The 18514-nt window shown below is 38.8% G+C and overlaps 2 protein-coding genes, 1 non-coding gene and 1 pseudogene across 3 annotated transcripts; 2 read left to right on the top strand and 2 right to left on the bottom strand.

The window, feature by feature from the left end:
- The first annotated feature begins 690 nt into the window (after positions 1-690).
- Positions 691-763, top strand: TRNAE-CUC (transfer RNA glutamic acid (anticodon CUC)). The gene has a single exon. It is a non-coding gene; the product is annotated as a tRNA-Glu (tRNA).
- Positions 764-1105: 342 nt separating this feature from the next.
- LOC135644229 (glucan endo-1,3-beta-glucosidase 6-like) lies at positions 1106-3491 on the bottom strand (annotated as a pseudogene).
- Positions 3492-6578: 3087 nt separating this feature from the next.
- LOC135644065 (protein TIFY 3-like) lies at positions 6579-11635 on the top strand. Its single transcript, XM_065161474.1, has 5 exons — positions 6579-6827; positions 7160-7265; positions 7358-7667; positions 7772-7829; positions 11301-11635. The coding sequence occupies exons 1-5, from the start codon at positions 6691-6693 to the stop codon at positions 11374-11376; spliced, it is 687 nt and encodes a 228-aa protein (XP_065017546.1). The 5' UTR covers positions 6579-6690; the 3' UTR covers positions 11377-11635.
- Positions 11636-12228: 593 nt separating this feature from the next.
- Positions 12229-17410, bottom strand: LOC103996350 (E3 ubiquitin-protein ligase AIP2). Its single transcript, XM_009417259.3, has 5 exons — positions 17099-17410; positions 14472-14685; positions 13363-13634; positions 12738-12947; positions 12229-12631 (listed from the first exon to the last, which is right to left on the bottom strand). Exons 1-5 carry the CDS (start codon positions 17255-17257, stop codon positions 12482-12484), a joined length of 1005 nt encoding a protein of 334 aa, XP_009415534.2. The 5' UTR covers positions 17258-17410; the 3' UTR covers positions 12229-12481.
- Positions 17411-18514: the final 1104 nt, after the last annotated feature.

Below are 18514 nucleotides of genomic sequence, written 5' to 3'. Positions count from 1 at the left end.
ACCATTTGGCCCAAGAACACCTGGCGATCAATTGAAGTTGCCTTTATTTTTTCAGCAGTATCTGTTGGAATAATTGTAAACTGTTCATAAGCATTTGTTAATTGTGGATTAAGTACTGTCCATTGTTTCTATCACTCATTATTCCAAACCTTGTTCTGAAGATAAATTGCAGGTTTAGTTTATAACCCATTAATCCCCCCCTTTTTTTTTCATCGCAAACCTTGGTCAGCTTAAACAGTAAAGGTACATACAAAAATTCATATGTTGTTATTTTCCTCCTCTTTTTTTGTTTGAGAGGAATAAAAGATGTACATCTTGCTGCAATTCCTGTACTATTTGTTATGCATATTATATCCACAGAGAACGGATGTGGGCAAAAGATCAAAGCTAATCCCGTAGCCATCCGGAAGAATCATATCAGATTACTTTGATTTGATAAACGTACCACCAAATCGAAGCTTATCCCCAAATTATCAGATGCTTATTTCACAGTTGGATATCGATGCAGGACTCTCCATCTACAAATCTATACGTCGATGCCACTGTTATCAGGTCACGATATAATTGGAGATTTTGTCGGATTTTGAGTCATGCGTGTGGAGATTGCTTGACACGCTGTTCATATTTTCTTCTTGAAATTGTATAGCTATTAGATTATTATATAAATTTCTACTGAAATATAAAACCAGATCCGTTGTAGTCTAGTTGGTTAGGATACTCGGCTCTCACCCGAGAGACCCGGGTTCGAGTCCCGGCAACGGAAACTATTTTTTTGCCCGCTTAATAAATTTCTACTGCAGCCTTGGCAATAGACGGTGCGTCCCTTGTTAACGGTATCTTGCCGATGTTGATCTCTTTTCTAGATGTAGTTAAATCCCTGTACGTTGCTAGTATCCTAATGTCTGTATTACAACGTACAGAAGAATCTACCTATCTTAGTGCATGAACATATATTAGCTGTGATGAGGTTATCTCAAGCCTCTGTCATGTACTTACTTTGTGAACTAATCATCACTCGCAAAACATCTGCACAACATTATTGCTGATATTAAAAGTAGCATAATGAACACAGTTGTTTCTGTCTCTGGAAACTTAATTCTCATTGTCACCGTCTTGTTTGGTAATTTGGTATTGCTGATATTTGTTTCTTTCTGTCTTGGTCATTCTTCTGGTAGTAGCTATTGAATGCATATTTAACGTTGCCTCATACATCCAGATCACCAAGGCTCGTGCAGTCAGCATTGGCACAAGCATAGCTTGCACTTGGAGCCATCCTTGAATCGTCGAGGCTGGCTGACTGAAGGCTTGAGGACGCACCATTTCTTGTCGAGATACTGAACATTCTGTGCCGCTCGAAATTTCCTGGCCGGATGCTCTTTTCATCCTCATTGATCAAGATGTGGTTCATGAATCCCTGATTAAATCGTTGAGCATACTGAGTGTTTGCATTCATATCACCATCAGTTGGCCAGCCAATCTCACCAACAATTATAGGGAGATCTCTGTATCCATTCTTCTTCAGGGCCCAAATGAGAGTATCATGGTTTGCGTCGAACATGTTGGTGTAGTTAGTTGTACCGTCAATAACAGGCACAGAATTTGCCTCAAAGAAACCATAATCCACTGGAAAGTTTGGATCTCCGTAGAGGCTGATGAACGGGTAAATGTTGACAGTGAAGGGAGCTGCATTGTCGCTAAGGAACTTCGCGATAGTAAGCACGAGATCATGGATGTCAGCTCGGAAATCCCCATCGGATGGTCTCCTACTTGATGATTGGTAAACATCAGCATTGAGAGGGATAGTGACTTTGACCTGGCTACTCAGACCAGCCTCGATGAGAGCTCCTTGAATGTTTTGGAGGGCTGGGAATGTAGTTTGCAGAAAGCTCCCATTGTATGTTTCCGAGAAAGGTTCATTTCCAACTGTGATAAGAGCAATTCTTCAGGTAAGATAAGAATCAACAAGCATCAACATAGTTACCAATATTCAGAATAAGATTTTCTTATGAAGTTTTACTAGTCAGTGAGAGTAGAATAGGTCAAGTTGTAGGCCAAAATTACATGCTAAAACATACTGGGTTCAAAGCTTTAAGCATTCAAATAGAATTGAAATTTAAGAAATGTCAGTCCAAAAAGCAGGACTCTAGATCTGATTCAGAACACATTTCTGGACATGGAAGTGCATGAAATTTGGTGAGGCTTTACAGGCCACAGGGGAACTATGAAACAAAGGATTTTGAAGATGCAAAAACAGTCAGAACCATGAATCTGTGATCACTATCATTAATTGCTAGATCTGATTATCGCAATGTTAAACTACTTCTGAAGAAATATATTATTTATAAAAGATAAATAATGAACAAACAGTAAAGAAACCTAGCATGGTAGAAGCAATTATATTCAATTATACAAAAAAATATTGTTGGACAAAGATTGCATCAATCACAGACCAAAAAAAAAGGAAAATAATAAACTAGCTGTGGAGACTTATTTGTGCATTTTCCAACTAGTGACTTGGATTAGGAGTTAAAGGTAGAACCATAGATATGTATTTTCTGACCATTGCTCTTTGGACAAATATAAAATTTGATGATACATGTAATATGTTGTGATACATGTTAACATTTAGAAGGAATATCTTCATCTGAATGAAGCACACCAAGTCAAATGAACACCGGGATACATTACCTGATAATGAAGAGGGATAAAAAAAAAGAGAATATGTTTGTTCCAACCAAGATAGGTTAATGGCAAGTAATGCATGAATGCTCCAAAAAAGAAAAGGAGTTACTTGTTCATAGATTATATTTTAGCTGTCTATAATAAGTACTGTCTTTTCTGTTAATATTTATTTTTCCTAGCTGCAGGAAACACTCTCAGATTAGAGGAAATACAACACTGAGTAAGCTCTAAGAACAAGCACATTTTCACTTGGAAGGGAGATTGATTTCAAGGTGATTTGCCTTTCAAACAGAAGATCAACCATCAATTAGGTGTGTTTTGTTTAACCCACCAAAGTTATAATCTCAATGCCCATCCTTCTATAAAGAACTCAAGGGAAATTGGAATTATTATTCTTTTGTTCTTTTCACCTCCACAAATGTGTTCAAGAACTAGATAAACCACAGAGATAGAGCATGATAGAACAAGAACTGGAGAAGTACCTGATGTGCACTCTACCATAGATGTATTCAGAGACATTCCTGGATACCCAGTTCTGTGCTGCTTTCATGCTGGTGGCCAGCATTGCAAGCATGCCATTAGGGATGCCAACCATCACCTCCAACCCACTCTTTCTCAGTGCACTCAGTCCCCTCGCCAGCATCAAACAGCTTCACCTTCTGAAACCGATTGTAATTGAGCATTTGAACCACTGTCTGTGGTGGTAGAGGGTGGCTCGCCTGCGTCCCCCATTTAGCACCAATCCCACCCACACAGACCACCAAGCAAAGCCCAGAAATCACCCTAAACCCCACTCTGAACCAACCCATGTTCACCAGAAATTTGGCTACCAGATCTCTGTAACACTTGTGATTCCACAACCATCATGCCACAGATCAAATCAGCCTCATAGACTGGAAAATCTTGCAATATCCATAAGAAGCAAAAAGTTAGGTATCATTTCAGAGAGAGAGAGAGAGAGAGAGAGAGAGAGAGAGGGAACTCAAAGCCCAACTGATGATGGTGCTAAAGATCCATTCCAGAACAGGAAGAAAGAACAGAGATGGGATGGAGCCATGGAGGAGCTCACTGGGACAAGGCAGTGGAGAGTAGAAAAGAGACTCTCTTTCCGTAAACGCCAATCCGAAAGCACCTCACTGCTGCAACAAGGACCATCCAGACTGAGGACACTGCCTCTGAATGCAATATCAAGAACAAACCGAAGCTTAGCATATTGCTGGTACAAATTAGCATTACAGGCAGGTCTCAGTATCAAAAGGTAACGCAGAGCACCACATGACATCGTCTTCCTTCTTCTTTCGCTCGGTGTGACAAAAGGTTCGACTCTGTCTCTGTTGCTTTTGCATTACATGAGTAATCTTACTCTCTAATCATACAACGAGTTCAACACGACAACGGATGGGCACGAATCACGAAGTTCTCGACGAATCGGACGACGTCAACACCCGAAAGGTGCACGAATCTGAATGCACCCTGTTGCGCGGGCTCGGGGGCATCTGGCGAAGGTGAAACCGCAACGTTCCACGCGGACGGTCATGATCACCGGATGACGCCAAGCGTGTCACCAAGCGCGCCAAGACACTAACCTTAATGGAGCCACGCCTCCGCCACCTCGTCACCTCTCTCTGTCTCTCTCTCTGTGTGGCTCTGTTCCAGGTTTCGACGGCCCATTTCGTTGCCCAGAGAGAATAAAGGCGGCTTCTTGGTGCTGTTGGAATTCGCTGTCATCCTGCGACTCTTCTTGCGCTGCTACTCATGGGTGACATGACACAGCTCTCTTCAGGTTGGTGTGAGCTTCCCCTCTTCTTTGTTCTTGTATGCATTGTGTTATTCTTGTGCTTCGGGAATAGAGGGTTGTTGTTTTGTTCCAAGATCTGAAACCTCAATCTCTAATGGTTTGTTGTGTGACTGCTTGTTGGGAGTAAACATTGCATGAGTTAGTTTTGTTCTTAGGTGGAAATCTAAACTTACTTCTAAGTATTGGATTTTGTTGTGTGATAGCGTGCTGGGATTTGGGAGCTATTAAGCTGTCCATCTCCTCTGGTGCTTTTTCTTTTTCCTAAGGTAGATAGTATTGTTATTTTATTCTATAACTGTAACTGTTAGGATATGGCCTCTCCAAAGAAGAGAGGCTTCTCTACTTTAAGAGAGAGAAGAACCTCCAAGATATGAGGAGCTAATTCAAGACAAGTTAATTCTATTGCATAAAAGAAGATAACAATCTCAAGTCATGCTGCAAGAGCTTACAATTATATATGTATTATCTATGTTCTCAGCAGCTGTAGAAATCTGACTGTTCATCTGCCTACTTTAATCACCAATTATTTGAAAATAGTTTTCTTTCACCCTTTTTTTTTTTATCAAGTGCCCATACCATGATTTAGTGGGCTCAAAATTGGCATAGACATTGTGCATCCAGTCTAATAGAGTCAGTTTTGGTGTTCTAATTGGTATCCTATGGTCTTGAGGGTCATGATATATATGGCTATGCAATCATTAAGAGAATTTTGAAGAACACCCTGATAAGACCAATTAAATTTGATGATGATTCTCTTCATTTTGTTCAACACATGACCATTATGCTTTACACCCTCTACCAAAAAATGTATATATAGACTGCAATTGAATTTCTTGTAAGTTCATGAACTGAATTTGAATTATCTTACAATCAAAAGCTTGTAGAAACTCTAAACTTTTAATGCTCATAAACATGCTAATCAGGAACTGTGTCCCTTAATCCCCCTCCTCTCCCTTTCATTGTTTTGTTGTCTCCAAAGTTTACCATCTAAGAATTTGTACAATACTTTGTATGTTTCAGACAGCACATCCATCTTCCTGATCTAGTTTTCTTTGTGTGGTCTGCTAACTATTAACAATAGATGAATCATCTCATGTTAGTATTTTTAACATATTGCATTCATTTCAAATAGAGAACCATTGATTTGATAGTTGATAAGGTAAATACCCAACCCATTCAATGCTAGGCATAATAAGTATAAGGGTCTCAAAATAACCTCTTTTTGTCCTATGAACTTTAAGGTGTATGAAGTCTCATATTCGAATTTTACATGAATTTGAGCTGAACCTGCTTTGTGATAAGGGTCATTTGTTTCATTTGTCATGCACATGAGATGATATGATTACCTGATCTGAACCTACTTTGTGGTACAGGAATTTGAGCTGGTTTAGGTTCATTATCAAATCATGTTAGAGACAATTCAAGATCATGCGAATGTTCCACATGCTTCTATAGGGACATCAACAACTTTGGTCTCCAGAGGTGATTGAGCCAACCAATTACAAGCTAAGCTTTGGGTTCTCTGTGTTGAAACTACTGTAATGATTGGTGATATATTCCCACTGATATCATCCATGAATTCAGTATTTATATGTCCAATTATTGCATCTACATGTTCTTCCTATATCCTTGTTTGAGTGAGTTAATCGTGTCTGTTGTTGACCATTTCCATCTTCCAAACCTCTTTTTCGTCCCATCTAATCGAGCCATTCACTTCATCTTATCCTTTCTCTTCCACACATGTTTTATTTGTGTGCTAATGGCCTCGTCGTCTCGGTCCTCGAAAGTGACGGTTAAGAGTGTTATCGGGTCGGATCTAGTTGGAAAGCACAAGTCAAAATCCAACAAGAGAAAAGAGATCATCTATTATCGACTATCTTTGTGATGTCATGTTATATGACATGTCCGTCAAGTCTCAATTTGAGACTGATTGATTCAATGATTTGTAGGAATTAGATTCGAGCTTAATGATTCGTATGTGTGTTGGGATTCGGATCCAGTCCCGATGTTGGATCCGCGTACCCTGAATCCATCCCTCAATTCCCACGTCCGCCTAAAGAAATATGTCTACTGCATATATATATATATATATATATATATAATACTATTATTGCTTCCATCAATCGTCGTCTCGTCGCTCTCTCCTTCCCCCTTCTGTGCCTCCTCGTTGTTCGGCTTCGGGCTTCCGAAGAACGGAGAGGTGTGCGCCTATGGATCACTTCGAGGCGCAGAGCAAGCCGGTTTCCGGCGATAGATCCGAGAACGACACCGAGAAGGCAGCGGCAGACGCGAGGGCAGCCCATCTCGCCCCGAAAGGCTCCTCCGTCGCAACCGAGGTCGGCATCAGGTAACAGATGGTTCGTTTCGCGAGCGAATTGAGCAGTGGGCCAATTTTGCTTTAAATTACAGAGAAAAGAACGGTTTTTTTCGTTCGATTTGTTCTTCTAGGTCTGGAGCAATGATAGTGGTCTAAGATTATCGGTTTCGGATCATAATCTTAGGAATTGGCGAGATTAGGTTGATTCAATCTCTTCCCTGTACGTGTAGGGTTAAATTGCGACCACATAATCTCCCACTTCTCTGGATCTGACAAGTTTCTGCTGCTTAATTGCTGAAAGTTTCTTGTTTGATGCGTGTGTTGATGGTGTTCGCCTAATTGTTCTGTGGATGGTTTTTGAGGAACTCGCCGATGCCGACGCTGAAGCCAAGCTCTACGGCGGGACCGCAGCTCATCATGTTCTATGGAGGAACCATCAACGTTTATGACTCCGTCCCCCCTGAAAAGGTGAGCCCTTTAATCGATTTATGTGCATACATGGCGGCCTTTTTGTATCTAATGTGGTCTCATCGGATTTGTTCTGTTGGATACCGGAGCAGGCGCAGGCCATCATGCTCATCGCTGCGGCAATGGCCGTAGCCACGAGGGTCTCCACCAATAACACTGCTGCCACGGCAGTGGCGGCGAGGACCTCTGCCATTAGAACTGCTGCCGCAGCTGCTGCCGCCCATTCCCCGGTGGTAGTTGGCCCGGCTGCTGCTGCAGCCACAACTGCAGTGGCAGCGCCAGCTGCACCAGCGCTCACGAGGACTTTGTCATTTCTCAGTTCCTCGGCTGTGACAGACGGTTCGCCAAAGCAACCCCAGCTTGCTCCCAACCCAGGCAGCTCCCTCTGCAAGCTGCAAGCTGGTCAGGCCACCTTCTTCCTTGGTTTTCATTAAATACTGATGCATGAGGTTTGTGTCTGTGCTTTGTATTACTCACTGGAAGTAAGAAATTCCATTTTTATGCAGAGCTTCCGATTGCAAGGAGGCACTCGCTTCAACGCTTCTTGGAGAAGCGCCGTGACAGGTAACTCCCTACCTTGTTTCATCTCCTTGTGCTCTATCCCGATACTTATAAATGATAAAAGGAGTTGTAGGAGAAGTGAAAATAAGTTTTTAAGAAAGGCAAGGAGAAACTAATTTCTTTTTTCATCTTTAGATAAATAGGATAGACAAGAAAGAATGAAATAAAACTTTCTTCTCTCTAAACGAATCTCACTTCTCGGGTGAAGAAGAGAGGAAATCTGAAAGAAATCAGTTCTCCCTTTCTCCTGTTTCTTTCTTATGTTTTGTAATCAAATGAGAGTTTTTAACTCAAAATTTTCTTCCTACCTTTATCTTCTTTTGTTATCTTCTAGGTCAACAGACTGTCTATTAAGAAATATTATCGTGATGATTCAGAAGTAATATGGTTCTCTAAATCTATTGGACTAATCGTCTGCAGTTGTTGAACCATGATAAAGTGCTTATGATGTTTTAATTGTTGGATTGTGGTGAAAGTACTTACAGACAAAATTGAGAAAGAAATCAATGTGAAACTTATCCAATTAAGTAAACAAAGTTCTTTAGAAGTGTTCTATTATATCATAGGAAGTTGAGCAACACCAGATCTGAACCTAAGACTTCAGCTTTCTTCTGTTGGTCATTGCACTGGCTTGTATTACTTATATTAAGGGCAGCCCGATGTATATGCTTCTGTAAATGTGGGTTATAGGGAGGTATCAATATGTGCAGCTTTACTCCTACAAACAGAGTTTGTTTGATTGCTGGCTTGCATTAGTTTCATTATTTATCATTTTTTTAACAAAATCTCTTTCCAATGTTTTCCCTTTTTTTCTCCTCTCCCTTTCCTTTCTGTTCTTAAAGTTCTTTGTTCTCTTTGGTTTAAGATGAATCCTAGTTGTGGCACTGTTGTTAGACGGCCTCCATTATCTTTGTTGCTTTTTCAATGCCATTCTCTGGATGAATTGGTTGATGTGTAGTCAACTGTGATTTTTTCATGTGAACTTAATATAATTCTGTGCTTTCATCTTTTCTGGGATCCAGGATTTCTGGCTTGTGGAAAGTAGATATAGCAATACCTCATTCTAGGTTGGATGTATTTGGCAAAATATTTGCTTGAGGAAAGCATACTTATGAATCAAATTTTCTTTGGAAGTTACTACGTTGCTAATTGGTGGATATCATCATAGATTTCTCCCTATTTCGATTGGTTCTGTGATTGGAGTAAATATCCTTTTTGCTTGTTGAAACAGATATGATTTAGGAAGTTAAACTTTTAATTTTAATTTTTCTTCTGGACCTGAATAATTCTTTTGTTCTTTCTTATTGAGCTCTCTTACCTTAGAGAAATATTACAGTATGTGTGATGACAATTCTGCTTGCATGCCAATTTTGCATTAAAAATATCACTTCTCTAATTTCTGCCCTTTTCAGATTTGTATCTTTTTTAACTTATATTTACAGATACTTAGAAGTGAGCCTTCTTTGTGAAAGGAATTTTTTAGTCATTAAATGTTCAAACAATCATCAAAATTTATTTGTGAGAAGCCATTCATGGAAATCATTTTAACTAGGCCCACCTTAAGAGCTTAAACATTAGATATCTAGTAATTCATTTGAATGGGCAACCCAAGACATGATACTGGGGTCTTGGTCATGAGCTTTTGACTAGTATTGTATAAAATCACCAAAAACACAAGTCATTAGCACAACTTGATGCACCATGAAGTTATTAATTTCACATACTAAAGGTTTTGTAATTGTTCTATATTCGCATCGGTTTTGTTATTGTACAGTTTCCTCATAGTTTGATGGTGTTTATGCTTCTCAACCTAAATATATTGTCAGGACTTATATTTGGACTATGCTTCACTAAGAGCAAGAATGTTAGCTGTTAAGAATTTAATCATAATGTTTTTCATCATGTGTGTACCTTCTTTCTAATATCTCATGAATAAAACCTAATTATATATTGTTAGAACTTATATTTGGACTTTGCTTCACTAAGAACATGAATGTTAGCTGTTAAGAATTTAATCATAATGTTATTTCACCATGTATGTACCTTCTTTCTAGTGCCTCATGACTATCTGCTATCAAAACTTGGAAACTCTATCGACAAACAAGCGTAAAGTTTCTTTTTCCCTTTCCAAACACCTTTCATTTGCGTAATAGTAAGAGAAAAAATCAGAGCCAAACTAACGTATAAAAGGTGCACCATTATGTCGATTTCAATTTGTAGTATGAAGAATGTGGCATGGATCTCACAGTATTATTAAGTTTGTTAATAGTAGTTTCAATGTTCATAATTAGACATATACAAAATATGAAGTTTTAAATAGGAGTTCAAATTACATGCCTGTGCTGGACACAGGCCTACAAGTAATTTAACTTGATGCGAGTGGCTGCTTCTGGACACTGTAGCCATATATCATTTGAGAACTACAAGAAATTAAGTCTTTTTAGACCATGAAGAATGTGTAGACTTGGCTTTAGTGATCCTGGTCTTTGAATGTGAGATCCACGGTTTGTGGCTGTCAAGAACAACCGAGAACCCTCCCAACACTGAGCAACAATTTGAGCCATGTTGCAAGTACTATCTGGATGTCCTAGGCCAGGGCAGATCACATTTGGGTTGTCAACCATACTATTACATCTTCTATTTATCATTAAATATAAGACTAATGACAGGTTACATGGGATCATCTTTGTTAGGAGACAATCCTGTTTTGATCAGTTTGACCTGTTTGCATTCCTGGTGCCTGGTGGTCGTAGAGGTAATCATCAGCACCTGCAACAAGGAACATCATCTTATACCGGACCGGCTAATATCGGTTTATCGACACTCGATACACCAGCAGGTACCAAAGTGGATGAAGAAGAAGATAAGGCGTGGAGGAAGAGGAACGAAGAAGAGTAGGAAGGAGGAAGAGGAAAAAAGTAGAGGTGGTGGAGGAAGGAGGAAATGGAAGGAAGAAGAGGCAATAGAGGAAGAGGAGGAGAAAGTATACTTGAAACCATGTTAGCGTCACACGATGGTTGCCACGGACCACAATGTTCACTTGGAGAGAAAGAAGTCTTGAACCCTAATCACGAGTTCTCTTTGAATATTTTTTAATGGACCATACAAGACCATCCGAAATAGGGACGGTCTGCATCTTTGTTCGGGCTCAAATCGGTAAATATCGATTGGTACGGGCCCAACCAAGCGCAATTGCAATCACTTCTTTAATCCTTGTCTAGCTTGGAAAAGTAAGCCTTCTTCGGCAGGCCATAGCTCCAGCACAAGAAGTTCCACAACCAGCACACTTTAGATTTCAGGTTATAAATAATGAGTTCAAGATATGTTGCACGTATTTGTGGATCACTCATCAATACTTCATATTTTCTCCTTTTTTATAATCAATAAATTGTCTCTTCGTAATTCTTATGATTTGTTCATCCCTTTCTGTATGCCTCAACCTACTGAGATGTAACTTAATGACTTATTGGGCAGGGTGGTGAGCAAAGCCCCCTATGCTACAGACAAGTCTTCAGACGGCATCAAAGCAGCTTCTGAAGGACAACTTTGAACTCATGCGATCACCATCGTATTATCATTTGGGCCAAAATCTCAGACTGTCAACTATTAATTGTCTGTTGTTGTAAGCGACTGCGTTTAAACTTGGTAGTAGGACCATGAGCCTTGTGACTGATGTACTTACTGTGTCTCTATGGTTGCACCTGTCTTGTGTTACAAATTCCGATGATTGGATAATGTTGCGAAAGAAAGTTAGCATTGGACTTAGTATGAACTCCAACAAGACATATATTTTGTGTTTGTTTGTGTAATTCTCTTCTTCACAACCCAAAGTGATTAGATTTGAGTTTGAAATATGTTGGTTTTTCGTTTGCAATGATGAGCAGCAAGAACATAATTCGGTGGAAGACTTATCTGTTATCTTTAAAAAAAAGGTTCAGAGTCAACATTCTATTTCATTAAATTCTAAAACAATCTTATGCTTCAAACAGCAAATTTGTACTCCTTTTTTCTTTCTTTTAATCGGCATAATTCTGCTCTCGAATCAGTTGCAAAAGAAACGGAGAAAGAACAAGAAGAAAAAGGAGGTGATGGAGGAAGGAGCCGACCCCAAACACGAAATACATATGTATATATACAATGAACTGGATCGAACATAAGTACATATGTATATATACAATGAACCAGATCAAACATATATATACAATGAACTGGATCGAACATATGTACATGTACAATGAACCAGATCGAACGACCCATCTCGCGACCCAAGCACGAAGCATGTATATATACAATGAACCGGATCTAACCATCATGTTTGACTATCGAACCATACCGATCGATTTTGCAATCCATGGACAGTTTGGGCATGTTCATCCTCTTTGCCTGGCAATTGGAACCTCTCTTGAACACAATTATTACCGGTGCAGAGTATATAACATGTACAAACATCAATGTTTCACACATCTTGACTTGTTGGTAAACTGGAGAAAGAGAAAGAAACATTACATGAACCTACTCATACAAGTCTCTAATTGAATTTCGATCTAACTTTGTCCCTCTATTTTCTTATTTGCACTAATAAAGCTGTTGCAAGTCCAAAATAAGTCGTAAAACATTTAATACAAAGAGCAGAGTACTCCTTTGGTGAAGACAAATCAAACATACATAAATTCACCTCCTCGTAGAGCATTTGCAGCGCCTTTCCGCTCTTCCTCAGCCTCCCTTTCCCTCTCTTTCCAGCTCTCATATGCATGATCATCCGTACGCAGCTCATGTCTACATATCGGACAGGAGTTGTGTTCGTCCTGCCGATCAATTGAAACAAAAGAATGATATATGTAAGATCATGAAGTCAAAATGATAACCCAATTTGGCAATGTTTCATAGTGTACCAAAAAATTAGAAAATTACCAGCCATGGTTTCAAACAAGGTGGATGGAACAGATGCTTGCAAGGTAACTCCTGCATTTTGTCCCCTATGGCCAAGTTCTCCCGGCAAACTGCACACTCTGTTTCGCTGCCTAACCTAGCCATGATTTCTTCGGTCACAGTAACAACAGGTAGATTAGCAACGACTTCTTTTGAAGCAGGTGGTGGTCTCTGCGGCCCAGCACCAATTTCCTGAAAAAAAGGAAACAGTTGTGTGGGTCTGATGCTCCTACAAAAGTTCTTCGCAAACACCACATACAAGTATGTAATTAGGTTTCTTAAGTTTTGAACTAATCATAGAATCCACAGCCTCATCCCGACATATTTTTAGTCCCTAATTAAGCCCAACATGATTGAAATTCAAAAGCACAAGAACTAACAAAGTAGAGTGAAATTTTGACACTTATGTTTCCCCCAAAGATTGCCATTGTGCTTGCACTATTTCATGGATTAATCAAACGTGTTAATCCAACATCTCCATACATATTTGCACAGCATGTGATATGAGCTTTAACAGTGCAATCAACCAAGTACCTTAACCTAGTATAATGAGATTTATTTGCATCAAAACCAAAGGAACTTCATAGAAAAAGAAAAGGATGCATACTTGTAAAGAAGCTTCAATGGCATTATCGAGGTCCAGAAAACCACCTATCTCTTGCATATTGTTTATTAACTCTCTGACAGAACCAGGAAGTTCATCCCCTCTAGCACTTTCAGTTGTATTACTGTTTTCCTCCTGACCTCTAGAAGATTCAGATACAGAAGCCCAATCTTGAGCAACAGCAAGAGTAGTAAGCAAGTTCTGTGCTACAAGCCATGCAGGAAGTGCTGGTTCAGGATCCACAGTCAGATGCCCTTCAAAAAGATATCTAGATTCTGAAAGAAGAGACGGAACAAGGGAATTAAAAACAGATCAACACTTAATGTTTGACATCATTGCTTGGAGGAAAAAAAAAACAGTCGAAGCATTCAACCCTATCCTTGAGAAAATACATGAAATCTTACAAAGACAAAAGGAGAGAATCAGGAGAAATGGAGGTCATATATACCAGGGATGTGAATTCCACATGTGCTTGGTCAATAAATTCAAAATAATTAGATAGTAAAGGAGCTTGTTCTCCTCGCAACTAGGGCCAGCCCATCAATTGGGATATTGTACTCTGTACAGATATCATCTTCTACTATAACTGGAGATTACAGATATGCCATCTGGAACTAAAATAAATAATTTTTTTATATCAAAGTGCTGCATCTGCTATGGAACTCTTCAAGTTCTCCTCTCACATAATACATGTAGTATTCAAGTTTTGGTAACTTGCTAAAACTTCTAGAACTTCAGTGCTCTCTTCAGCATCCATGTGTCTGTTACTTCTCTCAAGAAATATGACAACAGCTTCTGTGATTTTTACAGTCATATGATACATAAATTCCCATGTAACAGAGAATTTGAAACTCCAGAGATCTAAGTAAATAAGCAGAGGTAATTACCCAAACTTAGTTGGCAATAAGCTAATCACGATATCAACAAAAAAAGATAGGAACCTGAATCTTACACGAACAGCATAAAATACTATGCATATAGCAAATTCTCCTGGAACCATTTATTTCCAGAACCATAAAACAAGAAATCTGCAAGCAAAATGGTCTAACTAGTGTAATTCCCATGACGGGACTTTCTTAACAGAGAAAAGTTCTTAGAAATGGAAATAGTACCAGTGGTTCTCCTGTCTGACAATGTAACTTCTGTTTCCATCTCATTTAGATTCTCCTGTGCTCTGGCAATGCATTTTGTCATATTTTGCTTTTCAGACGGCTCAGTAACTAGGTTCTCCACTTCTTCAAAAAGCCTTAGGCCAAGAAGCCAGAATCCAGGTGCTGTATACCTAGTCTGAAGAACAGTTGCAACTCGGCAAACTGTAGAATACATCTGCAAAGGAAGATTGATCACAGATTATCTAAAAGCATGGTAATTTCAATTCAATTTACAGATGGATCACAGACAGTCAAGTGCCTACTGGCAATTGTGTTTCAGGGGAGCCAAATCGTGGACATCCGATTGTATTAGAAATAAATTCAAAAGCTTGTTGATGTAAGTAATCAGTTTTAGCATCAGGATTGTGTTAACTTGCATACTTATTTCAGTGTCATTATAATGAAGCATGTCGTCCTCTATTTGCATAAATTGAGAATAAAATTACCCTTTTTTGTCCCTATCTTTGTATCTGCATAGACAGGCGAATCATCTTCCAAGCTAAGTGCAGAGTAGGTGAATTTCCTCTTATATCAGCTTCTGCTTGAAAATCTTGTGGTTACCTAAATCAAGAAATTGTAATCCATAGAGCTGTAAAATTATGATACTGTTGGCCATAAACCTTTCCACAAGGAGTACTACAGAGCCTTTTCCTTCACTAAGACGGGTAACATGCTCTGCCATTTTCAAGAATACTGGAACTAAGTTATCTAAAATACTCTAGTGTTTGAGGAACCATAATTTCTGGAGAACAGTCTATAAAGCCTGTTAGGCTGAGATGACTGGAGCTACAAGATCAATATACAGTGTACTAATAGATGAGTTAAGTGGAACTTGTTTATTTTTGTCATTGGACTTGCATGTTGGCTACCATCAAATCTGAGTACCTCCAAATAATATTAAGAAGTATTTTGGATCACCAAGATAGCAATGTTAAAGCATCAAAAGTGCCTAACTGAAGTGCTTGGGAATGACTATGTAATCAAGTACTAGCAACAATAACATTATTGAGTATCCATGCTTTTCAAGTACCTAGGGATGACAACTTGAGCTCCTTGACCTAATTTCCCTTTCTTAATGCGGTGGAGTAGAACATCAGCCCTGAGATAGTGGAACTTTCCAATAGAAAATGACCATTCTTTGATGCCACTCCACACGATCCAACCTCCTTTTATCTTTACAAAGGTTGTGCTATGGTTAGCAAGGTTTCCTCACTTTGAGATGATATTTTAGTGCACTTACACGACAGACCTATAGCATGGCATGGAAGCCATTTGAGAACATATGAGAGAATCACCTCAGATTTCTACTGGCCTGGGATGGAGAAAGATGTTAGGAAATATGACTAACACAAATGATGTTTGACAATCTATCATGTACAAGACCACCAAGTCGCATAGTTTATTACAGATACTTCCCATAACAGAGAGTTTAGAGGGCATTCGAATTGAATTCACCAAGGGTCTTGTCCAACAAATAGGTGTTTAATGGGCCGACTACTGAAATATGCTTACTTCAATCTATGTTGCATCCCTACACCGGTAAATAGGTCACAAAGTTTCATTGATTTTAATCTCAGCACACTTGAAATTCAATAAATGCTCTTCCTAACTTCCTCATAACATGACTTCCTGGGGAATCTCAAAATTACAGTCATTCTGATTTTCCTCTAATTATTAATAACTATCACTTCAGTAATGATCACATGATCACCATGTTCATTTGCTCTTTTCTTTTACTCTAGTTTACAAATATAATGATATATTATCAGAAAATCTTTAATCACTGTACCGTTCCTTCAAAGAGCTTTCACTTGGGTCAGATATCTTATAGCGGTCATTGTGCTCAAACAAAATCCAACAATCTTGCATAAGTGCATTCAAGTAATTTTGCATAAGCACATTCAAACTATTAGGCAAAGCATCCAACTCCATTCTAAGTACCTTAATTAAAACATAATTTCTACCACTAGATATTGCATGATATGAAGGCAAGCAGTTGCTATATAAATGCCAATTGACTAAGCAGCAGTTGCCTCATAGCTTTTCTTCTCAACCACAAGATGTAATTAGCAAAAGCCAATAATCCAACGAAACCTCAATAAATCAGGACCATTGGACCATGCGTGACTCCAATGAACCAATACTAGGATCATTATAAATAGAAGCACAACCTAACTTTTTGTTTGAGATATTAAATTATGAAGGGGTCCTAACTACAAGCAACGTATGCATTTCGTGGGAAAAGGTTCTTAGATACCAGCAATAGGGCTGTGAGTTAGCATTGCATAAAGTCAGGATTTTTGCAATCATTAGATTGTCAACATCATTTCCTCCTCTTCCCTGGTAAGAAGGCAATCATCTGCCAGAAGATAATGATTCAACAAAGATCATTATCTGCAAGACGTAAAAACAGAATCTGATAGGAATTGAAACCTTTTAAAACATGACCAGACAAGAAATTGCATGCAAATGGGGCATAGGAATTGACAGAATCGACGCAAATTCCAATTTTTTTACGGACTACAAGATCAACATAAGCAATAAACAGGATCGAGGACTGCAAGCACGAGGGACAAAAAGAAAGGTACCGATTTGCGGAGGGATGGGGAAGCGGAGGGGTATCGACTGCGGACGAGGGATGCGATGGAGGAGACCGCCTCCTCGAACGATTGTTTCTTCCCGAGCTTCCTCTGCAGCGCCTGCAACTCCTCCATCACCGCCTGCTCCGAGCCCATGATTTCGTTCATCCACCTCCGATCGAAGCTGGATCTCGCCTTTGAGGAGAAGTGGAACCCTAGAATTCGCGCTTAATAGAAGAAAGCTGGGGCGGTTTCTTGGTTAAGGGGAAAGAGCCGACACGGAGAAGGCGACGGCTGGCCGACGAGATCGCCACTTTCGCGGGTCCTTCGAAATATCCCCAAAAGTATAACCGGGTGAGATGAGATGACAAAAACATAAGGGACCCACGCGTCTCTTGGACGTTAGCTGGTAAGAACGTGGGTCGTTAATGGGGCGCTCAAAACAGGGAACAGCTAGATTTTCCAATGGTCAGATGACGCCTGTGCCACCCTTTAATATTTAGGCATAAGTTTTGATTCTTTTAACACCATATTTCCTTAATTTTAATATTATTAGGTTATTTTACTTAATAGTTTACAATTCAAAACTAAATCTAAGATTTTTTAATTCTAATTTATTTTTTCACAATTCATAATATTTCATTTTTTAAGATCCAATCTTCATCAAATCTCTCATACTAAGTAATGCATAAACACACCCCAACCTGCTAAAATTCTTCTTCTTCTTCTATGACCACTAAACTAGTAACTAAACTTATCATTTTCTTATTATAACTTGGAGGAACTTACCGGTATATCATATCTCTAAAGACTTATAAGAAGAAAATTATTTACATAAACTGCTACCTTCGATCGAACGTAAAACAATCCGATTCAAAGACATTATCAAGATTTTGAATAAACCTTTAGTAAAAATCAAATATGAGTATACAATATGATAAAAGATCAATATTAGTAGTGTTTTCAATAAATTGTCATTAACTTTTAGTCCAAAGAGAAAAAAAAACTACAAATCTCCTCCTCTGTTATGTAAAGATATCACTATCAATTTTTTAAAAAATTAGAGCCCTCAACATTTTATAAGACTCATTTGGAACCCTCAACTTTTTACAGGTGAGTTTGATACATCACAATTCTGATTTTATCTGATAACATATTAAACTTTCAACCCAAATTATAGTTTCCAATTCTTAACATTGCTAAGTAATATTAAAAAATAAACTATAGGATAACTCTGGCATGACACATTATATGACATATTAATCTATTTTAGATTCAAAACTATTGGTATCAACAATTAAGGCAATTAATTAAGAAATGGACATTTGACAAGAGAGACCTGAGAGGCTTACTGGACTGATGCCATACTAATGGAGTCATATCACATTCTCCACTAATGTGGCTAATTAATAATGGAACCCATCA

The sequence above is a fragment of the Musa acuminata genome, chromosome BXJ3-8 (genome assembly GCF_036884655.1).
Source record: "Musa acuminata AAA Group cultivar baxijiao chromosome BXJ3-8, Cavendish_Baxijiao_AAA, whole genome shotgun sequence".
Taxonomy (NCBI): domain Eukaryota; kingdom Viridiplantae; phylum Streptophyta; class Magnoliopsida; order Zingiberales; family Musaceae; genus Musa; species Musa acuminata.
The sequence above is the reverse complement of the archived record's forward strand: the minus strand, read 5'-3'. Positions and strand labels throughout refer to the sequence as shown.